The sequence below is a fragment of the Brassica rapa genome, chromosome A09 (genome assembly GCF_000309985.2).
Source record: "Brassica rapa cultivar Chiifu-401-42 chromosome A09, CAAS_Brap_v3.01, whole genome shotgun sequence".
Lineage (NCBI taxonomy): Eukaryota > Viridiplantae > Streptophyta > Magnoliopsida > Brassicales > Brassicaceae > Brassica > Brassica rapa.
In genome coordinates, this window is record NC_024803.2 from 10,134,420 (window position 1) to 10,153,932 (window position 19,513).

Consider the following 19,513-nt stretch of genomic DNA (forward strand, 5'->3'; position numbering starts at 1 on the left):
TTGTCGACAAAAAAAAAAAAACAATCCATACTTTTTTTTGGAACTTCATTTTCTATATTCACCCCAGAAATTTGGAATATTTACGAAAATACCATTATTTTTTATTTTTATTTTTTCAAAAATATTTGATTTACTCAATCATCCTAATCTTCATCTTTTATTACAACATTTCCATTATAATTAATACACCAACCACAATGAACAACCAAATTTAAGTTCTAAATTCAGCTGAAATCAACATCTACATCTTCATATTCTTCTTTTTTACACACACAAACTATTTCCATTTCACTTTTTCTCTTATTTTATTCCAAAATCCTAATTTTTTATTTCAAAATATATAAACTTATTAGAGTTACTCAAGTTCATGATTCTTAGGAGTGGGTAACTTTCATTAAGAAGTGATGTGTGCTTAAAGAAGCTAAAAATGAACTTCACTGGATCTAAAAATGATTTTTAAAAATTTTAAGATCTATTTCGTTATACATAAGCCTTTGGATATGCTCTTATAGAATATAATATAGAAAAATGTTATATTTTACTTTAAAAATGATAACATTCTTCTACATTCTACTGTATAATAGAGTAAATTATTATTGTAAATTTAATTTTATAACATTCTTCTACATTCTACTGAAATTGATTATGCGTTCGTGGAATATGAGTAATTTTGAAATCCAGAAAGCATATTTTTAGAGTTTTTAATTCTGTCGCAAAGCTTGACCAAAGCTCTGAACATTGCAAACAATCATTTCATTGAAATGAATTGCTTCTCACCCTCATATCCTAGAGATAAGATTCGTGACAGAGACATAATTGTTTTTACGAAGATTTTTTTTTGTCGACAATTGTTTACAAAGAATAAACCTCTATTATTGATTTGTGAGTCACTGTCTTTCTTCATGTAAAGCATGTGACTAAACACAAACGTCACTGTTAAAACACGTGACTAACACAATTGTACAATATCTATACTAATCGAAAGAGCACCCAACTAACTATTTATCTACTAACCATGCGAGAAAATGTAAATCTTTTTAAGAAATTACTAGATTTTGAGAAAGCGCGGGTTTTTTTCAGGCGAAAACCAAAGTTTACATAGATTATTATTTTGTGTTTATATAGATTTTTTAATTTTAAAGTTATTATGATTTATATATTATCATGAGTTACGCAAATGTAGGTTACAGTATTTTAAAGATTTGATAAAATATGTTATTTTGCGGAATAAGAAATATTATGCGAATATATTGTAATTAGAATATATTTTTTTTAATTTCTAGGAGATAATGCTAATCCAATTAAAGTAGGTTAGCGAAAATTCTGTAAGTATAAGGAAAATGATAACTAATTGTGATATTAAATAAAACTTGTAGACGAAGCAATATAAATATTTCTAGATTTTGTATTAAATATATTGTAACTACAATAAATATTTCTGGATTTTGTTATTAAATATCGTATCTACAATATATTGTTAACAAAAAGATTTACACAATACATTTAAATTGATTTTTGTAGATAGTTGGTAACACTTTAGGCAATAACATAGCAGAGTTTAAAATTTGAATGTTTGTCAATTTTTTAGTTATACCAACGTTATAAGCAATGTTTTTAAACCCGACCTGGACACTGAACCGGATGACTTACCGGGTTGCTGGGTCACTGGATCGACCGCGGGTGAACCACGGGTCAACCGCAAGTTAATAAATGAATTAATTTTTATATATAATATATAATATATCAGCTATGTAAATAAAAATATAGAAACTAAATTTTAATATTTTCTAATTTTTTAAAACATAAAATAATAGTTTGGATATGTATATATTTTATGTTTGAAAACATTTAGAAAATACTTAACTTTAGTTTTTATATTTTTATTTTCATTTGATATACAAAATATCAAAAAAATAGTTTAGACTATTTAAAATTTTCTCTAACAAGGTAAGAGTTATGACATCTAAAAAAAATCAAGACATAAAATTTATAAATATTTAAATGTCTAATGTGAATAATAAATTAAACTTCAAATATAAAATAAACCAAAAGTAAAAAATCATTGCAATAAATTGTTAATAACGGAAATAAACTAACACCAAATCACATCAACTAATTTTGGTTTTCTCTACCATCGTTCATTTCATTTTCTTCATGTGGCATAGTTAAATCTTCATCAAAATCTAAAAATCACAGATATAAAACTGAAAAGGAAAAACCTAACTTTTTTTTGTCAACACCTAACTTCTTAATTGGAAACTTAGAATATAAAACATAATCTGAAAACATAATTAAAAACTAAAAAAAATAAGTAAAAATTATTTATTGGTTGAACCACGTGAACCCGTGGTTCAACCGGCATCGGGTTCCGGGTTTTACTGGGTTTTTGCGGATTTTTTTGGGTTTTTAAATATTGGGTTTTGTGAAAAACCCAAACCGAATTTTTTCTGGATCACCGGATTTACCGGTTCAACCGCGGGTCCGGGTCGTGTTTCAAAACACTGGTTATAAGACTGTTTGAATCATACCAAGTATGCGCTAAAATGGTTTGGTTTGGTATAGATAGCTTGTGTGTTAGATTTTGAGATGAATAAGGTGGTACAAATAAGGTGATATAGATAGTTTGTATATTAGATTTTGAGATGAATAAGGTGGTTTAATCAGGTTAATGTTATAGTGTTCTAACTCAATAATACTATCATGGTTGTAATATGAATGAGATCGATATATTGAAGAAGTATTTTTTATTTTCGTGTACTATAAGTTATACCAACTACAGCATTTTCATATATACATCTTCTCTTCTTCTTTTTTCACATGGCAGCATTCTGCATTATGCAACATTAATATATAAGACATTGTTTATAAAACACGTATAAGGTCCGTTTGTTATATAGGTCTGTTTGAAACATTAATAATATAGGTCCAATCTGAATTTGAAAACTATAAGCCAATTTGAAACATTAATATATAGGTCCGTTTATAAAACACGTATGATTTTATATATATAGACTAAAACATATGCAACCTTATATGGACTAAAAGAGAATAAATTATGGTTAGAGTAATATATGGTAACATAGATAGTAGGCAAACTAATAGGTAGACCAATATACTATTAGTTAAATGAAAGGGTGCAGTAACTTTGTATAAGTAGATTTTTCAAGACTGCTTCCCTTTTAATAGAATAGACTAGAGATTGATCCGCGCATCCGTGTAAATATTAGCTCTTACATATTCATACATTGATATTTTTTTTTTCTATAATTAGTGTTATATATTTTAGATGAGTCGTAATATAACTAATTGTATTCAAAAGATCTGAACTGAATTGAGTAATATGGTTATTTTTGGTAGAAATATCCGAATCCGTTTAAGATATATTTGTTATTTAGATATTTTTAGGTTACTATACATCAGAACCGAACTCATTCAGACCCAGAAGGACCCAACTTAAAAACCCACACATAAATTTATAATATTCAAGCGGTGCCTAATTAAAAAAAAAGATACCCGAAAAGAACAACTCATACCTAAATGGATAGTCAATGTTCATGCCTAACTGATTTTATAAAGTAATAAAAATTACTCTTTCTATGTGTTTGGCTAAATTAAGTAAAATAGAAAGAGTTTTTGTTTTAGTAAAATAAGTATATGAAGTGAAAAATTAAGTGATAATAAATGTAATACAATTTTATTATTTTGATTTAAGTTATTATTTTATTCACAAAAACATGTTTTTGAATTATGTTTTTGGCTACATAATTTTCCACCGATTGAAACTAAAATAAATATTTTTTTTTTAATAAAACAAACTAAACCGAACGTTTAACCATATGCAAAACTCAATTATTTTACATTTTTATTTTATAATTGACACAAATTTAATGTTGATTAACTAATAAATAAAAAAATGTACTATTATTATTATAGTAATATAATTAATGATGTAATGTATTGTTAAGGTAATATAGTTAATGATATTGTTAAACTGAGTGAAATATAAAAAAATACACTTAATGTAATCTACTAATAATAGCAATCCCAATTAATTCCAAAGGTTGTGAATTCATTTATGTTGAAAGGTTGTGTTTTTTCTAAAAGTTGTCAATAAAATTGTGTCTTTTCAAAAAATTGAGTTGTGACTATTCATATAAGTATCTTTTAAAAAATGAAAAGTTGTGACTATTCTTATAAGTATTTTTTCAAAATAACTACCTTTAAATGGAAAAAATGTGACTATTCAACTTGAAGAGTTGTGACTATTTAAATTGAAGAGTTGTGACTATTCAAATAATTTTTAAAATCTATAAATAGTCTATGTCCATGCATTTCTCAAAAGAAAATTTCCACTAATCAAAGTGATATTAAAATATAGTAAAAAATAAATTTCAAATAAGAACATTTCTAAAACTTGTTACTTTTATGTCAAAGGACTAATAGTCAGTTTTATAATGCTCTACACTCCTCCATACTTCAAAATCACTAAATTTATATATTTCACCCTCAGAAATATATAGCCTCGAAAAATTCATGCACACGTCTTGTGTATACCAACGACTATCTTTAGACTTAAAGTTCAAACACCTTATGTAAACATGTTCATTGACTTCATCAGATCACAACAGATAACATAAAAGAAGTAATAAAGAAAATACATGATTTGGACAAACGATAGCGCTACTGTCAAGAGTATTACAGACGAACAAAAGAGATCTCCCATGCCTGGAAGGTTATAATCTTCCAAACAAAATCTATTACACCAGAACAAAATTCTCCTACCTAATTAAATATCACTGTGACTGATTTTCTCGCATGTACAGATGATACGAAAAGAAAGAGGAACTTACCCTATTAATCTGGTCCTAAAGGCGAGTCGAAACCGTAATTGTTTGGTGAGAAGGAAACACATTGATCAATGAATCTCCTCCTATTGTCCGGCTGCAAACAGGAAACGAAATGAGCATTTTTTTCGAGTAAAAACAACCCTTGTGTTTTGCTATTAAAGTAATAATTAGAAACAGACCTAAAATATACTATCTATTCAGTCACGTTCGACAAAAGCATATCTACAATTTATGCAATGTTAAACGGCAGGTGTAACTAATATGACTACCAAAAAATTTAGTAAGAACTACCTTTCGGATAAAAATGATTAAGGAAATTAAACAGACAAATGTTCGGAGATTCATATGAACAGAAAATCATAACTCTTCAATTGGAGACGTTTGGTAATGAAACAGTTAAGGAGTTGTAAATATTACTTCTATTCACTGGTGTTTAGACAGCGATTCAGTCTAGAAAGGTACATTTTTGACATGGAGATACATCGAAACAAATAAGTTTTTTTGAATCGTGGATCATATAAATATACTTACTCTGAACTTATGGATGGAAATCATTACCAGAAGAGATCAGTGGGTTGGGGAGACAGAAACAAGTGGCAGTTATCAGAAAAAAAAAAAGAGGATAAGAAAAAAATCGAGAGCAGTAAAAAGTTCAGATAGAGATCAACAGCAGAGGAACAAAAACTCAGTTCGGTTTATTGGTGGTTGAATTGGATAAGGGAATTCCATTATACAAAAACCTACATAGCAACTGAGAAAATTTGAAGAAAGGAAGATGAAACAGAAAGAAAAATAAGTACAATGATGATGAAGAAACGATATCTAAATTTGTTCAAGGATTTTATTCTGAAAAGTTATGTCTTTTGAGAAGTGACGATTCAGAAAAAAAGAAACGAAAGAGATACTGTTTGCATTAGTATTGATAACAGCAGCAATCTCCACCGTACGATCTTGTTTTTATTTTCCTATAAAAAATTGCTAACATCAATGCGGGTTTACTAAAAATATAGTGGAAAAAAAAAGTTTGATCTAACGTTTGAGTTTATCCTTACTTTTAATCTAACGGACATGATTTATTTTAATCACAAAATCTTACGTCATCTAATTGTTTCAACAGATCGACGCACCTCTTCTCTGATCGACGCACCTTTTTACAGTGACCTCTTTTGATAATGAAACGACACACCTTTTAAACTGATTAATAGATTGAAGAACTGGTTTGAGCCGTTGTTTTTTTCTGAGAACGCTTCTCAATCCAAGTCCCAAAGGAAAAGTTTTGGTTCATCGTCATGATCTGCTCTAACCTGCCAATTCAACGGCTACAATTGATTTCTAATAGATCTCGCCGCGAATCTAAACTACCGCCGCCGTCTCCGTTGATGACGAGAAACCGACGTTATAAAGTTGATCAGAGAGAAGAGTAAGAAGTAAGAAGAAAGTTGTGGCGGTGACAACTCTGCCATGGACGGAATTGAAAAGCTAAAAGTTCAGAAAATAAGATACAGAGGATAGATAGATCATGTCATCTGGTCTGATGTTGAGGCTCAGCTACGACGCCAATTCGAAAGTTTCGTCTGTTAAAGCTTCGCTGTTTCTTGGGTCGGAAGCTACCGGAGCAGACGTCAGTGTATGTCTTTCTCTAATCATATTCCTCTCTCGCCGTTGAAAATCTGTTTGCTTTAACAAAAAGTTTGATTTAACAAAGTTTCCGAACGTAGAGATGTGATGTTTTTAGATGTCAGTGAATAGATTGCATAGATGGTAGATGTATGCACAGGATAAGACTGTTTAACTGGTTCAAACTAATTATCCATTCCTTATTTCACATATATGTTCTTTTTAATCTCTTGCATGTTCTCAACTTCGGTTACATGTTATTTGTCTGATTAGGCTGGTTCCATATGGCAAAAGAATCTAGATATCTATTGAATATTTATAGCTGTAGTCCGAGTAGGCTTTTTCTTGTGAATGTGATTATATTACAGATCCAGCATCACCCCTGGGACAGTGCCGATCATCCTTTTTTTTTTTTAACCAACTACCCTCTGTTTTTCTTTTTTGTGACCGGTGAGTTTTTCTAATTCTGCCACGTTCTATTATCCATCTTAAGCATCAATTACTTGTGTCACCTGATATGTTCCTATTTTTGAAATTGTCCCTTCAAGATCAATGATTGCCAGAAACTGAAAGTCTCTGATGTTAGCCTCGATAAATTTGATGATCAGTATTTTGGAAAGGTAGCCGAGAAGAAGACCAATAAGGGAGAAGGAGAGTCCGATGGAGCCGTGGATGTATATCTCTGAATTATACTTTCCTTTTATTATTCTCAAATTGTAAACAGTACAAACCTGAGCACAAATCCTATGCACAGGGAGCTCATCTTAAACGTTATCTTGTTTTTATTTTCCTATAAAAAATTGCTAACATCAATGCGGGTTTACTATTTTATATATATATAGATAATGGTAACGTTACCATTAGACATAATCACATAACGTAAAAACAAGGTTCAAAATCGTATTGTTATTCTAATTTGAATAATGTTTAGTGGGATGAACGCATATACCTACGTGTATACGCAAGAAGCAAATTATGAGTCTGTCTATGATCACATGTTCGACTTTGTAAGTGTTATAACTTATAAGTTGATTTGTTTTTTATTTGTTGTAATTGTCAAGATATATATTTAATACTGCAGAGACTGGTTAGGGTCATCTACAACTACACACATTATTTCAACGAAATGATGATATCCTATTGTTTTGGTAATTCATTCTTTTGGGAGAAGTTTGAGACATAATATATTGATTAACAGCCAAAATATACTTAATTGAAATTCCATAAACCTATATACGATAAGATTTTCCAAAAAATAGAACATATTGATTTATTCTTAGTTGAAATATATAAATGTTTCCAAGTGTATCACGTATGGTAAAAAAAGAAAAATTTTACATTGTGGGTTGTAATATTTTTTAAGTTTTCTTTATAAATATTTTATTTAATTAGTAAACTGTAAAACTATGTAATGATATGTCTTGTCACTGTAAGAAAGCATTGGTTTTAGAAAGTTTAAAATGTCTAAAAATATGTTTTATCGTTCTATAAATTATATAGGTTCTTTCGAAGTTATTTATAAAATTCTTTTGATATTCAAGCGGTTGGGAAAATGTTTATAGTTTTGTTCTTATATATGCACAAATCTTATCATCTTAAGAATTGCACATCTAAAAATGTGTATTTTCATTTTAACAATGTGTTTCTTCATCTTAAGAATTGTATGAGTTTAATACAAATTGTCAAAATGTTTAAATATGTGTCTTTTCATCCTAATAATTGTATTGGTTAAATACTTTCCTTTATACATGAGTTCCATAACCTCTATTAAACATAAATAGAAGAATTATTGGCGATTAAATAAAAATTTGTAACAGTTTAAGTGAATCAATGCAATTTTTGGTGAAACAATTATAACTAATTAAATGAAACATTGCAACTTTTGGTGAATGTAATTTTTAGTGATCAACCATTACAATCTTGAGTGATAAACTATTGCAATCGTAGCTGACTTTAGTCTTTGGTGATAAATCATTGCAACTTACCGTGTTAACAACCATTGCAACTCTTAGTCCTTTATATAAAGAGTTGTGGACATTGACAAATCACAACAAAAAAAACACAACAATCATAAATAGATTAGAAAAAAGATTTATTGTTTAAAAATCATCGAAAATCTTTGAAGAAACATATAAACACATGAAATTTTTTTTTCTGTTATTCTAATATCTTAGCCTAAGGTGAGAAATTTTGTTTGAGGAACCAATAATTTTTTAGAGTGTTTATATCTAAATACCACCTTTACTTCAAAAATACTATTTGAAAATCTAATAAAAGCTGTTAATGGTTTCAAAAAGGTAAATCCATAATTTATCAATTTAATTAATTTGATGTTCCATAGTTTGTGTTAGTGTTTTACAAAATTTCTTTCAGAAATTTAAAGCAATATTATAAATGAAAAAGGGCATACATTTTTAATAAAATGAGTTCATTATAATAACTTTAAACATGCATGGAAACGTCAGTGTGTGTGCCTTTACCAATTGGTTATATTTTTAAGTTGTTGTATGTTTTACGTAACAATTGAATAGTGCAAGAGTATTTATTTATATAATCCTTAGTTTTCTCAGTTTTCTCAGTTTAATTAATTTTTATTTTAGTTTTCATGAAAGTATTCATTTGTTTATTATTTTTTTCTGTTGAGTAGATGCATTCTTTAAGAATACTAAAATGTTTTAAAAGTGAATCCTTTTGAAAAAAGTTAATATATTTTCAGTTTAAATTATATTTTAGAGAAAATTAATATTTTATATGAGTGTGCCTTTATTTTTTTCTTAACTAAACTGTAATATGTTTTAAACTCACTGATAAAGACATATTTTATCAAATAAATTTTATTATGTTAACATATTCTAAAATCAAAAGTGCATAATAATAAGCAATAATGATAAATTTACTAAAAATGTCCAAGGGTGTGTCTTTTATTCTTATAAACTGCATAATTTTTGTGATGTTAATTTTATCATGTGAATATTATTTTTATTATATTTTTAAGGAATTAAAAATATGTGTCTTTTCGTTTTCAAAATAAAGTTTATTCAAAATATTTATGAATTTATTACAACCAAACCTATAAACAAAATGTAGATTTTTAGTATTATTAATAAAAGAGAAGATAGTTTCATGCTAAGACATGTATTTCCTCAAAATAAATTGTAAGAATATTTTTTTATAAAAATCTATATTATAAAATATAGCATATTTATTTTTATAAAATGAGTTTCCGTGCGATATCGCACGGGTTCCTTACCTAGTTATATTAATGAAATTACTAAAAATATACTATACTTCTTTTTTTTTGTACTCCTACCTATGTTTCCTACTCCAGTAATAGGTATACTATCTCCATTTGCAATTAGAACACTCCCTAGAGCCGGTTTGACATTGGTAATGAGGTTTACATCCCTAATCATATGATGTGAAGCTCCTGAGTCAATTATCAAGGGTCTAGTGGTTTCAGATGCATTCATAATAGAGTTTAAAGCATAACTACTAAGGTTATCAGAGTTGGCATTGAGGGCCTTTATAAGAGCCTCAAGGTCAGACTTGCGGATGAAAGTATCCTCATGGGATGACTGAGAAGTGGGTTGAGACCCTGATCCAACCACACGAGTAGTTGCTGTTATGGCTCTCCCATCTTCTCCCATGCGCATAGTAGGATAGTTTGGCTGAGAACCTTCTTGAGCTCTAGCTTCATGAGCTCGGCCTTGATTGTATTTGTTGGATGAAGCTGGCCTGAGGTGAGGATGGAGAATCCAGCAGTTGGTTTTGGAGTGACCAATATTCTTACAATGTTCACAAGTTACTTGTTTATCTCCTCCACCACCTCTTGGCTTGAAGTGGGTTTTGTTGGCTGCAGCATTCTCCACCTTCTCCACCTTGTTGGCCATCGATAGCTCTCCTTTCCCACCAAGCAAACCATCTGAGCCGAGTTCCTTTCGGAGTTGAGCACACACATCATCATAGCTTGGGAGCTCCTTAGCTCTCAATATGTGCTTAAGGACATCATAGAAGCTCGGGTTGAGTGTGAGAAGCAGTCCAAATACTTTTTCTTGCTCACGCCTTTCTTCAATGATGTTGGGGTCGTTTGTGCTTGGCCGGAGCATGTCAAGCTCAGACCACAACTGGCTATACTTCCCAAGATGCTTGGTGAAGTCCATTTCCTCTTGTTGCAAGTTATTTATGACTCTCTTCACCTCAAAGATACTGGTCAAGTTTGAAGTGTTGCCATAAATCTTGTGAAGAGTTTCCCACAATTGCTTTGCGGTCTCACAATGAGTAAGCCTCCATTATTGGAGTATCAAGCAAGCCTTGCAAGGAAGACAGCACCATGAGATCCTCCTGACCCCATTTGCCTTCATCCACCACTACAATCTTCTTGCCGTCAGCTTATTGGGTGATCTTTCTTGGTGCCTCACTCGTGGTGATGTGCTCCCATAGACCTCGTCCTCCAAGAGCAGTTTTGGCCAATCTAGACCAGGTAACGTAGTTACCTCCTTTTACAGTAACCAGAATCATAACAGGCTTGTATTTCTCCATCACTTCTTTTTGAGTTTGGTTTGAGTTAAGTAACTATGGAACCAGAACCAGAGAAATGAGCACTAGCAAAAGTAGATCTATTATCCAGTGGACAAAGACAGATTCTTGCAAGAACAGAGAAATTAGATGGTTGGAATAAAAGAGAAAAGTAAAATAAGAGTGTTTGCGGAAGCGAGTAAGAGGTATAGGAGCTTAATGCTCTGATACCATGAAAGAAAATGAAGAACATGATGAACAAGAGAGAGAGTAATGTTTGAATCTGAGAGAGAGAAAGAGAGAGAGAGAGAGAGAGAGAGAGAGAGAGAGAGAGAGAGAGAGAGAGAGAGAGAGAGAGAGAGAGAGAGAGAGAGAGAGAGAGAGAAGAGAGAGAGAGAGAGAGAGAGAGAGAGAGAGAGAGAGAGAGAGAGAGAGAGAGAGAGAGAGAGAGAGAGAGAGAGAGAGAGAGAGAGAGAGAGAGAGAGAGAGAGAGAGAGAGAGAGATAGAGAGAGAGAGAGAGAGAGAGAGAGAGAGAGAGAGAGAGAGAGAGATAGAGAGATAGAGATAATGAGGAAATATTTTCCTTAATTTAATTGTGGATCTGAGTACAAGTATTTAAAGGCAAGTTGCCTCAATACACAATATAATAAAATATTCATTGTTTTAAAATATTTTCAACGGTCTTCTTCTCTCTTCTTCTCTCCCTTCAATAAAATACTTGAGCTTATAAAACCTTATAAAGCCTTATAAAACCTTATAAGTCTCTAGCTTAATTCTCAAGTCTGACAGTTTACTTCTCAAGTCTGACAGCTTACTTTTGCTTCATGTCAACAGCAACTTTCTCAGGGCATTGATTGTAGATGTTGAGTTCATACCTGAACTGCAATGATATCTATAAATGGAGTTAAAAAGAAAATGTGGAACTTGCAAAGGAGAAGAATAAGAGATTGGAAGCACAACTTACGATGGCTGCTGATGGAATAGAGAAGGAAAGGGAAGGGTCTTGTAGACTGCAGTTACGCTCAGAAAGAGTACAAGAAAGGGACAGTATATGTACATAAAACAGTGCAGACAATGGAGGAGTCTGTCAAAGCTGTGGAAACAGCAACCAGGGGGACAGGTTGTTTCAATATGGGACAGATCTGGGTTTGGTTCTTCAATTGCTCATGCATGGAGCTTGGTGAATTAGGGAGTTGTGTTTACATATTGAAGCGTGGACTTTTAGTTTGATCGTAATCCAAAATAAAATCCTCTGTAAAGGTTCTTTTTCCTAAAAGGATAAACCATTGTTTAAAAAAGATACAATCCATCTTACGTAAAACAATAGGAATATGGAAAACATAATCCAAGTCAACAACAACACAACACACTCCACAACAGAGATAAGTATGTAAAGAAAAAACAATGATACAAAGATAAGTATGAGAAGGAAAAGCACTGATACAACACATAAAAAATAGAAAGAGAAGACATCAGAAGAAGGCGTGAATTCTCAATCAGACAGTGAGCAATCCCAGTCCAGGGTAATGGAGGTTTAGGGCTAAAGACTAACAGAAACATAAGCAAAAGTTAGTGACATTAAAATTGAAGGCACAACATATTCTGAAAGAAAATGGGTCATATTAGTCTAGTGATGATCCCCTACATCAAGCTAACCTAAAGCGGAAAGAGAATAAGAGAAATAGTTACCTTAAGGATTGAAGGCAAAAAACGGTTTAAGGTATCTTCGTCCTCCCATTCAAAATTACTCATTGGTGCTGATATTGAAAGCTTCTCAACTCGTGAGACACTTGTAGCATTTAAGGGAAGCTTTCTCAGCTTTGGACAGTTTCTTATCTCTGTGAGCCTCAAAAATGGAAAGGGAAGATGACTCCAGTAGATACTCTCCAGTCTAGGCAACTTGTCCAAGTATAATTCTTCTAGTTTCTCAAAGGGTGAAATACTTGTAAGCTTTGTTGCTTTCTATTTGTTTATAACTTCTTCTAGTTCATCTGAATATTGAATGCTTAGTCTGACAAGATTTGGAGCAAACAAAAGCCAAGTCAGATCCTTAATGCTTCTGCAGTCAAATATATTTACGTTGGAGAGGTTGGTAAAGCATGGACGTGTTGGATTGTGTAAATCAGACGAGTCTATCTCACTACCACTGCACTTCGTATAAGAGACATGCATACTTGTTACCCTGAGCTCTCGGAGATTCTCCATGCTGACCAGCAAAGACAGATCAAATGGCTTTTCTTGAAAATCATGAATATGCAGACGGTAGATGCAGTTCACCAACCTTTGATCTCCTAATATTTGCTTCAAACCCAACTCTGTAGATACATCTATGGTTAGAACTTGTAGATGCTCCAAAAGCTGCAGCTCCTTCACTAAGTTAACATCCCCTTGAACGTTAGAGCCAAATAGTTTCAAAATTCTTGAACTCGACAGCTTTGATATCCCACTGATACTACAAAGTCTGCTTGTACTAGCCAAATTCAGGTGAGTTAGCTTTTTCAACTCTTGGAAACCAACAGGCAGTTGCTCTACACGTGTATCAGACAAGTCAAGATACTGCAGTGAGGTCAGCTCCGATATCCGACCTGGAAGTCCACTCATGTTGATATTACTTGATAAATCCAAAACAACCAGCTTTTTCATATATTGGATTATTTTACCAGAGAGAATCTCCAATTTATTGGATTGGAGGAGCAGAGTTGTAAGTTCAGAACACTTGGAACTGCAAGTCATCTCTTCAATCTTATTACCCATTAATGATATCCTTTTCACAGCTTTCCAATCTTTGACTTTTGGTACTTGGTGTAATCCGACTCTTGCTTGAACAACAAAATTCTCTTTGTTTTCCCCCAAATCGGATGCAATCCATAGAGCCATCTCACGAACTACGTCATGCATCATAACAGTTTTCGTATCGACTGCTGTTAGTAAATTTGCACGGATAAGGGTACTGACTACCCCATATCCCTTATTAATTGCTCTTTTTAAAACTTGGTACTCCCCCATGAATCCTTCACATATCCAGTACTCAATCAACCCTTCTTTGTCTATTTGACCATCTTCTGGAAACAGAGCACAATAGAGGAAACATAACCTGACCTTGTCATCCAGCAAGTTATCGTAGCTGTACTTCAGAACTGGAAGAATGTCATTTTCCATGTCAGAAAATTCTGCAGCGTCTCTATTTAAAACATAGACTGCATCCTCCCATTCTTGTACCGTAGTCTTTGATGCCATTGTCTCCCCAATGACACTGAGCGCTAGTGGCAGACCATGACATTTTTCAGCAACCTTTCTAGCGAGGACGTCAATGCGGGGCTCTCTTCTTAACTGTTCATCTCCTACCTTGAGTTTAAATAACTCCCATGCTTGATCTTCTTTCAAACATTTGACTTGCATGGGGTCATGATCCCCCATCCTCTTACATACATCCTCAGAACGGGTGGTGAATGCTACTTTACATCCATCCTCTTTACATACATCCTCTTGCATTTCTGCGGCCTTGTCACTTTCATTTTTCTTTGTCCATTCGTCGCCACAAAGGTGTAGCTTCTGTGCAATATCTTCTTGAACCTTTGTAATATTTGCACCTTGAGACACAAAAATCCATATCACAATGTGAAACTTTCCAGATATTTCAGTGAACTTATTGTGGATTTTCTTGAAAAGGGTAGTTTTCCCTACACCACCCATACCGTGCAGACCCATGATTCCGACATTATCATCTATAAGTCGATTCGATGCCGTCTCGAGCATTTCCTCCTGACCAACCGTACCCCAGGTTGGCCTCTTCACGACTTCAGGTCTCGGAGGCAACTCAGTAACCTCTTTAAAATAACCCTCTAATCGGAGTTTCTTGACCTCTTCCAACAACAAGAATACACTTCTTCCACATTTTTGGCTTAAACATACATTTTTTTAGCATAAACCACAGAGACGCGGATTTTGAAGCTGAGCCCTACTAGTACTAACCAGAATTTTGAACCGTGCATAGGCGTCATCCACACGTGTAAGCCATTCCTGGACAGTTGGACGCCTTTGCTGATGTAGCCATTGCTCCCTCCCAACTTTGATCAGCACCTCATCTTTAACTGCCATGAGAAATTTCATTTCCTTCACCAGATAATTGAGATTCTCCTCAAGCTTTTCAATATAACCTTTACTAAATAAGAATGTTAACATACGATTCATCGTTTGATCACAAGAAATTTGAAAAGACACGCAATTCCCCATGGTGATTGAAAGAGAGAAAAATCTCAGTAAAGCGGAGGCTGAGGAAGAGTTTTAGGCTAAATTAGTGGAGGTAACATAATGCTCTAATAAAACAAAAGACATTAGCTGTTCTTATTTCAGACTTGCATCATTTTTATTTCAAAGTCCATCCGACCATTAGAGCACCCGCAACGCGGGTTCGTGATGAATCCTAAACTTGTTATGATGAAATTTAATTTCGAGTATCTGCGTTTCATCAACCCTTCCCTTCATATTTGTATGCTCACGGCAGGTATGGTCACTGGTTTGTGTTGCCAGTATGATAGTAGAGTTTTGTGTTGCTTCTCAAAATACCAATTCACTAAACAATTTGACTGAATTGGCGTCTTTTATATTAAGTCTTGAACGTTTCTTTGTATCAAATCTTTATGAGGCTTGAATCCACCATCGAATATTTCATGATTGACAACCTAGAATTAGATGATTCTGATATATAAGGTTGATATGAAAACATGGGGAGTCAACGGTCGACATATATCAAACTTTGTGTTTTTATGTCTCCTAATGTGTACGCACAATTATGGTTTTGGTTTTAACAAACTTTCTTTTTCAGATTTAACAAAGGATAGTGAAATATGGGAGATGAAGTAGATCGAAGATTTTACAAGGTCGAGCTCCAAGGGTACAATACGTGGTCAACGGACACCAATATGATATGGCGTACTACCTCACTGACGGTATATATCCAAAATGGTCAACATTTATCCAATCTATCTCACTTCCTCAAGGTCCTAAAGCAGAGTTATTTGCTAAAGTTCAAGAATCAACCCGAAAAGATGTGGAGCGGGCTTTTGGAGTATTGCAATCTCGATTTGCAATAGTGAAAAATCCGGCTATTTTGTGGGACAAGAAACAGATAGGGATGGTTATGCGAACATGTATCATACTTCACAATATGATAGTAGAAAATGAACGCAATGGATACACTCAGTATGATACATCTGAATTTGAAGAAGGAACCTCGACCAGAAGTTCGAATGTGGATGCACCCAATACTTCCGAGATGCCTCCAAGTCTCGCTAATATGCTTCTTATACGGACTCATCTTCGTGATAGGCAGTTACATGAACGATTGAAAAATGATTTGGTAGAAAATATTTGGAACAAGTTTGGTAATGATGAAGATGAATAATTATTGTATGTTTGCATTTAATCATTCAATAAATGAATTTTCAATTTTAATGTTTTGCAACTTTCATAATTTTTAATTTCTTAAAAAAAAAAAAAATTCTAAGGACTTCATAGTAGTAACACCATTGGACATATAATTAGGATCAAAGTCCTTAACTATTCAGAAAAAAAAAAAATTATTAAAATATGGCTAAGGACTCCAATGGTGGGTAACACCATTGGAGATGCTCTTACCGACAACAACTGTGGATTTGTGGACTTTAGTTGCTGGGTTTTTTTTAAATGAGAAATTCCATTTCGTGAAATAAGAAAAATCAAAGCCGAGTTCAATAATGAGCATAGAAATTATTAGTGTATATACTTACTTACTGTATACGAGTATAGGGTGTTACTATACTCATTCTATATACTGTATAAATACCCCACATGTACATGACTTTCATTAATTAATCAAAATATATTAGTGTGTATACTTACTTACTGTATATGAGTATAGGGTGTTACTATACTCATTCTATATACTGTATAAATACCCCACCTGTACGTGACTTTCATTAATTAATCAAAATACAGTTTAAGTTTAGATTACTCTTAATAGATATTCAGTCCATCACATGTGGCTGCAAATGGAAATAAGAACTTAACTGGAAAAACCCAAAGTAAGGTTACAAAAACTTAACTGGATCAGCCAATTAAGTTCATAAACCGAGTAACATAATAAAAGAGAAGAGATGAACGAGACTGGCTGAGAGGGCCCACAAGAACGGAATCTGATCTTGTCTCATTTTCTCCTCGTGCTTGGCTTTGAGATTCAACTTCCTAACATCATGTTCCTTCCGAATAGTGATTATCTGCACAAGATGCAACTTTATTAGCCTGTGTGTTACTTAAAACCTGCTCAATGATAAACATCTAAAGAAAATCGTACCTGCATATGCGTATTGTTGAGTACAACAACATCATGATCGATAAGTCTGAAACCATACGAACACCACTAGCCTCGAGATACAATAATGCAGGTGAACCAAAGCCCTCCACCTCAGATCACTAATACAGACGGCTTCAAGAGCTTCGATTGCGTTTTAATCATACGTACACACATAGAACAGAACGGGTCAAAAAATTGAGAAAGACAATAGCAGAGCGAACAAGCAGACCAGATATCAAACAAATGTTGATATTCACAGTCAACATACACTACATATTTGTCCTGAACTAAGCTTTAGGGCCGAGATTGTAACAAATACAGTTAAACTACTCAACCATTATTTCTATATATGCCTCAATGATACAAAAGTTACAAAGGTAATCAAACCAATCATAGGGAAACAGAGGAAACCCAGTACAAAGTTTCGATCTTTCAGCTCCATCACCACTAGCTAGAGAGGTATTACCAGAAAGAGAGCTCTCTTCTCAACCATTATATCTCTTCACAACAGCGGTGGAAGCATGCACCATTGGAGTCGAGCTGATCAGCTGTCGGAGAAGCTTATGCTTTGATAGGTCCTGGAGTATGAGGAGAAACAGAGCTGCTTATGCTGACTTGGAAGAAGACACGTGAAAGAATCAATAATGGAACAGTTAAAGAGTGACATAGTGTGAGAATGTAACAGTGTTTCTAGTCGTATAGCTAGCACAAATCTATCTGAAAACAGCATAGTTTCTAAATCTTTCACAATCACACACTTACAATTTCTTTAAAATTTAGACAAGAAGAGAACACTTTTACCTATTAGACACGTAAATATTATTTTCACTAAATCAATATAATATAAGATAACATACAGAGATAATTAGAGATATTAATCAGTAGAAGCAAGGTGCGAATTTTGTTGGCATCATTGGAACCACTATACTCTGCGAGGCAACGATCTTGAGAGGCTGTAAGGCAATGCCGCGTTTATGAGCATGAGATGTTCTTCCCAAGCACATGGATGTTTTCACTGCCCCGTATTTGTCCTTCCTCTTAAATTCAAGAATCTTTGGTGAAAGGTTCATCAGCAGAGGAAGCATCATAAAGTCATCACCATGTACCATCAGTGGCTTAGGCTCGATCTCTGAAAGTTCATTTACATTCACGGGATCGTAGAAAGCCTTCTTAATGTCTTGAAGCATCTCTGTGTCGGAATCATAACGATTTTTCTTATTGAAAAACATCTCAAAGACTTTGCAACAAGACATGTGAATCTCTTTGCACGGTTTGGGTAAATCACTTAGTCCATCCATTAGTACATGCTCCAGAAACTCTTTCCTGTTTGAATCGATTATCTTTTCGATATGAGCGATTGAGTTTTCAATATCGAGACCTGAAGTATTCCTCATGTGGAGTAGCACGGAATTGATCTTCCCTTGTTCTTGTTCCCTCTGTGAATTTACGTTGCATGAACATGTTTGACCGTAAGTGCAAGAACATCATATGTGAGTTTTTAAGTTTTTAAATAAAACTTCGTTTAAACATTTATATATGGCGGATCCAGGAATTGTTTTATGGGATGTCAAAAATTTAATTACAAAAATCAGAGTGTCAAAGATGGGTTCGAACCCAGATAAAAGGGGTGTTGATAGATGAATCTTATATATTAAAACAGAAGTCACAATTTTGATTCATGTGTAAATTTTTTTTTTAAATAGATTTAATGGACATATTTCTAAAAAGACAAGTTACATTTAATCTCTAATCTTATGATTTAAATTTTGGGCCTACCAAAAATTTTTATTGGGCTATCAATAACTTGATTTAAACAATAGATGATCTATTGGATTTATAGATTGTATAAAATAAATATATATAATTTAATGTTGTAATACTGTACCTCCATATGTTAATTATTTAAATATTTGTCGTTGTTAACTTTTAAAATTATAAAGATTTTTTTAAATAACAAAAATCATATTATCTAACAATGATTAATATTTACTACCTTAAACCAATGAAAACAAAATTTAAACTATATAGTTTATTTTAAAAATTAAACAAAAACTAAATGTTTAATTATTTACTCGATAATATAAATCTATGAAGTGAAAAGTTTAATTTTTAAAAAACTTTCTAAATTTGTGAAATGTTACAATATCTTCGAATTTGACAATAAAACAATATTTTACTAATCTTTATATATATAGTTACAAT

General features: G+C 32.8%; 1 protein-coding gene and 1 pseudogene across 1 annotated transcript in view; both read right to left on the reverse strand.

The window, feature by feature from the left end:
- Nucleotides 1-4,643: 4,643 nt before the first annotated feature.
- On the reverse strand, nucleotides 4,644-15,272 carry LOC108871659 (annotated as a pseudogene).
- LOC103838542 ((E,E)-geranyllinalool synthase) overlaps nucleotides 4,649-19,513 on the reverse strand; it is a 30,219-nt gene continuing 15,354 nt past the window's right edge. Inside the window, exons 12-14 of the mRNA XM_009114987.3 lie at nucleotides 13,936-18,747; nucleotides 5,379-13,795; nucleotides 4,649-4,941 (exon numbers count right to left, since the gene is read on the reverse strand). Of these exons, the coding sequence (XP_009113235.2) occupies nucleotides 18,190-18,747 (558 nt within the window). The 3' untranslated portion in view covers nucleotides 4,649-4,941; nucleotides 5,379-13,795; nucleotides 13,936-18,189. The remainder of the gene's footprint in view (nucleotides 4,942-5,378; nucleotides 13,796-13,935; nucleotides 18,748-19,513) is intronic.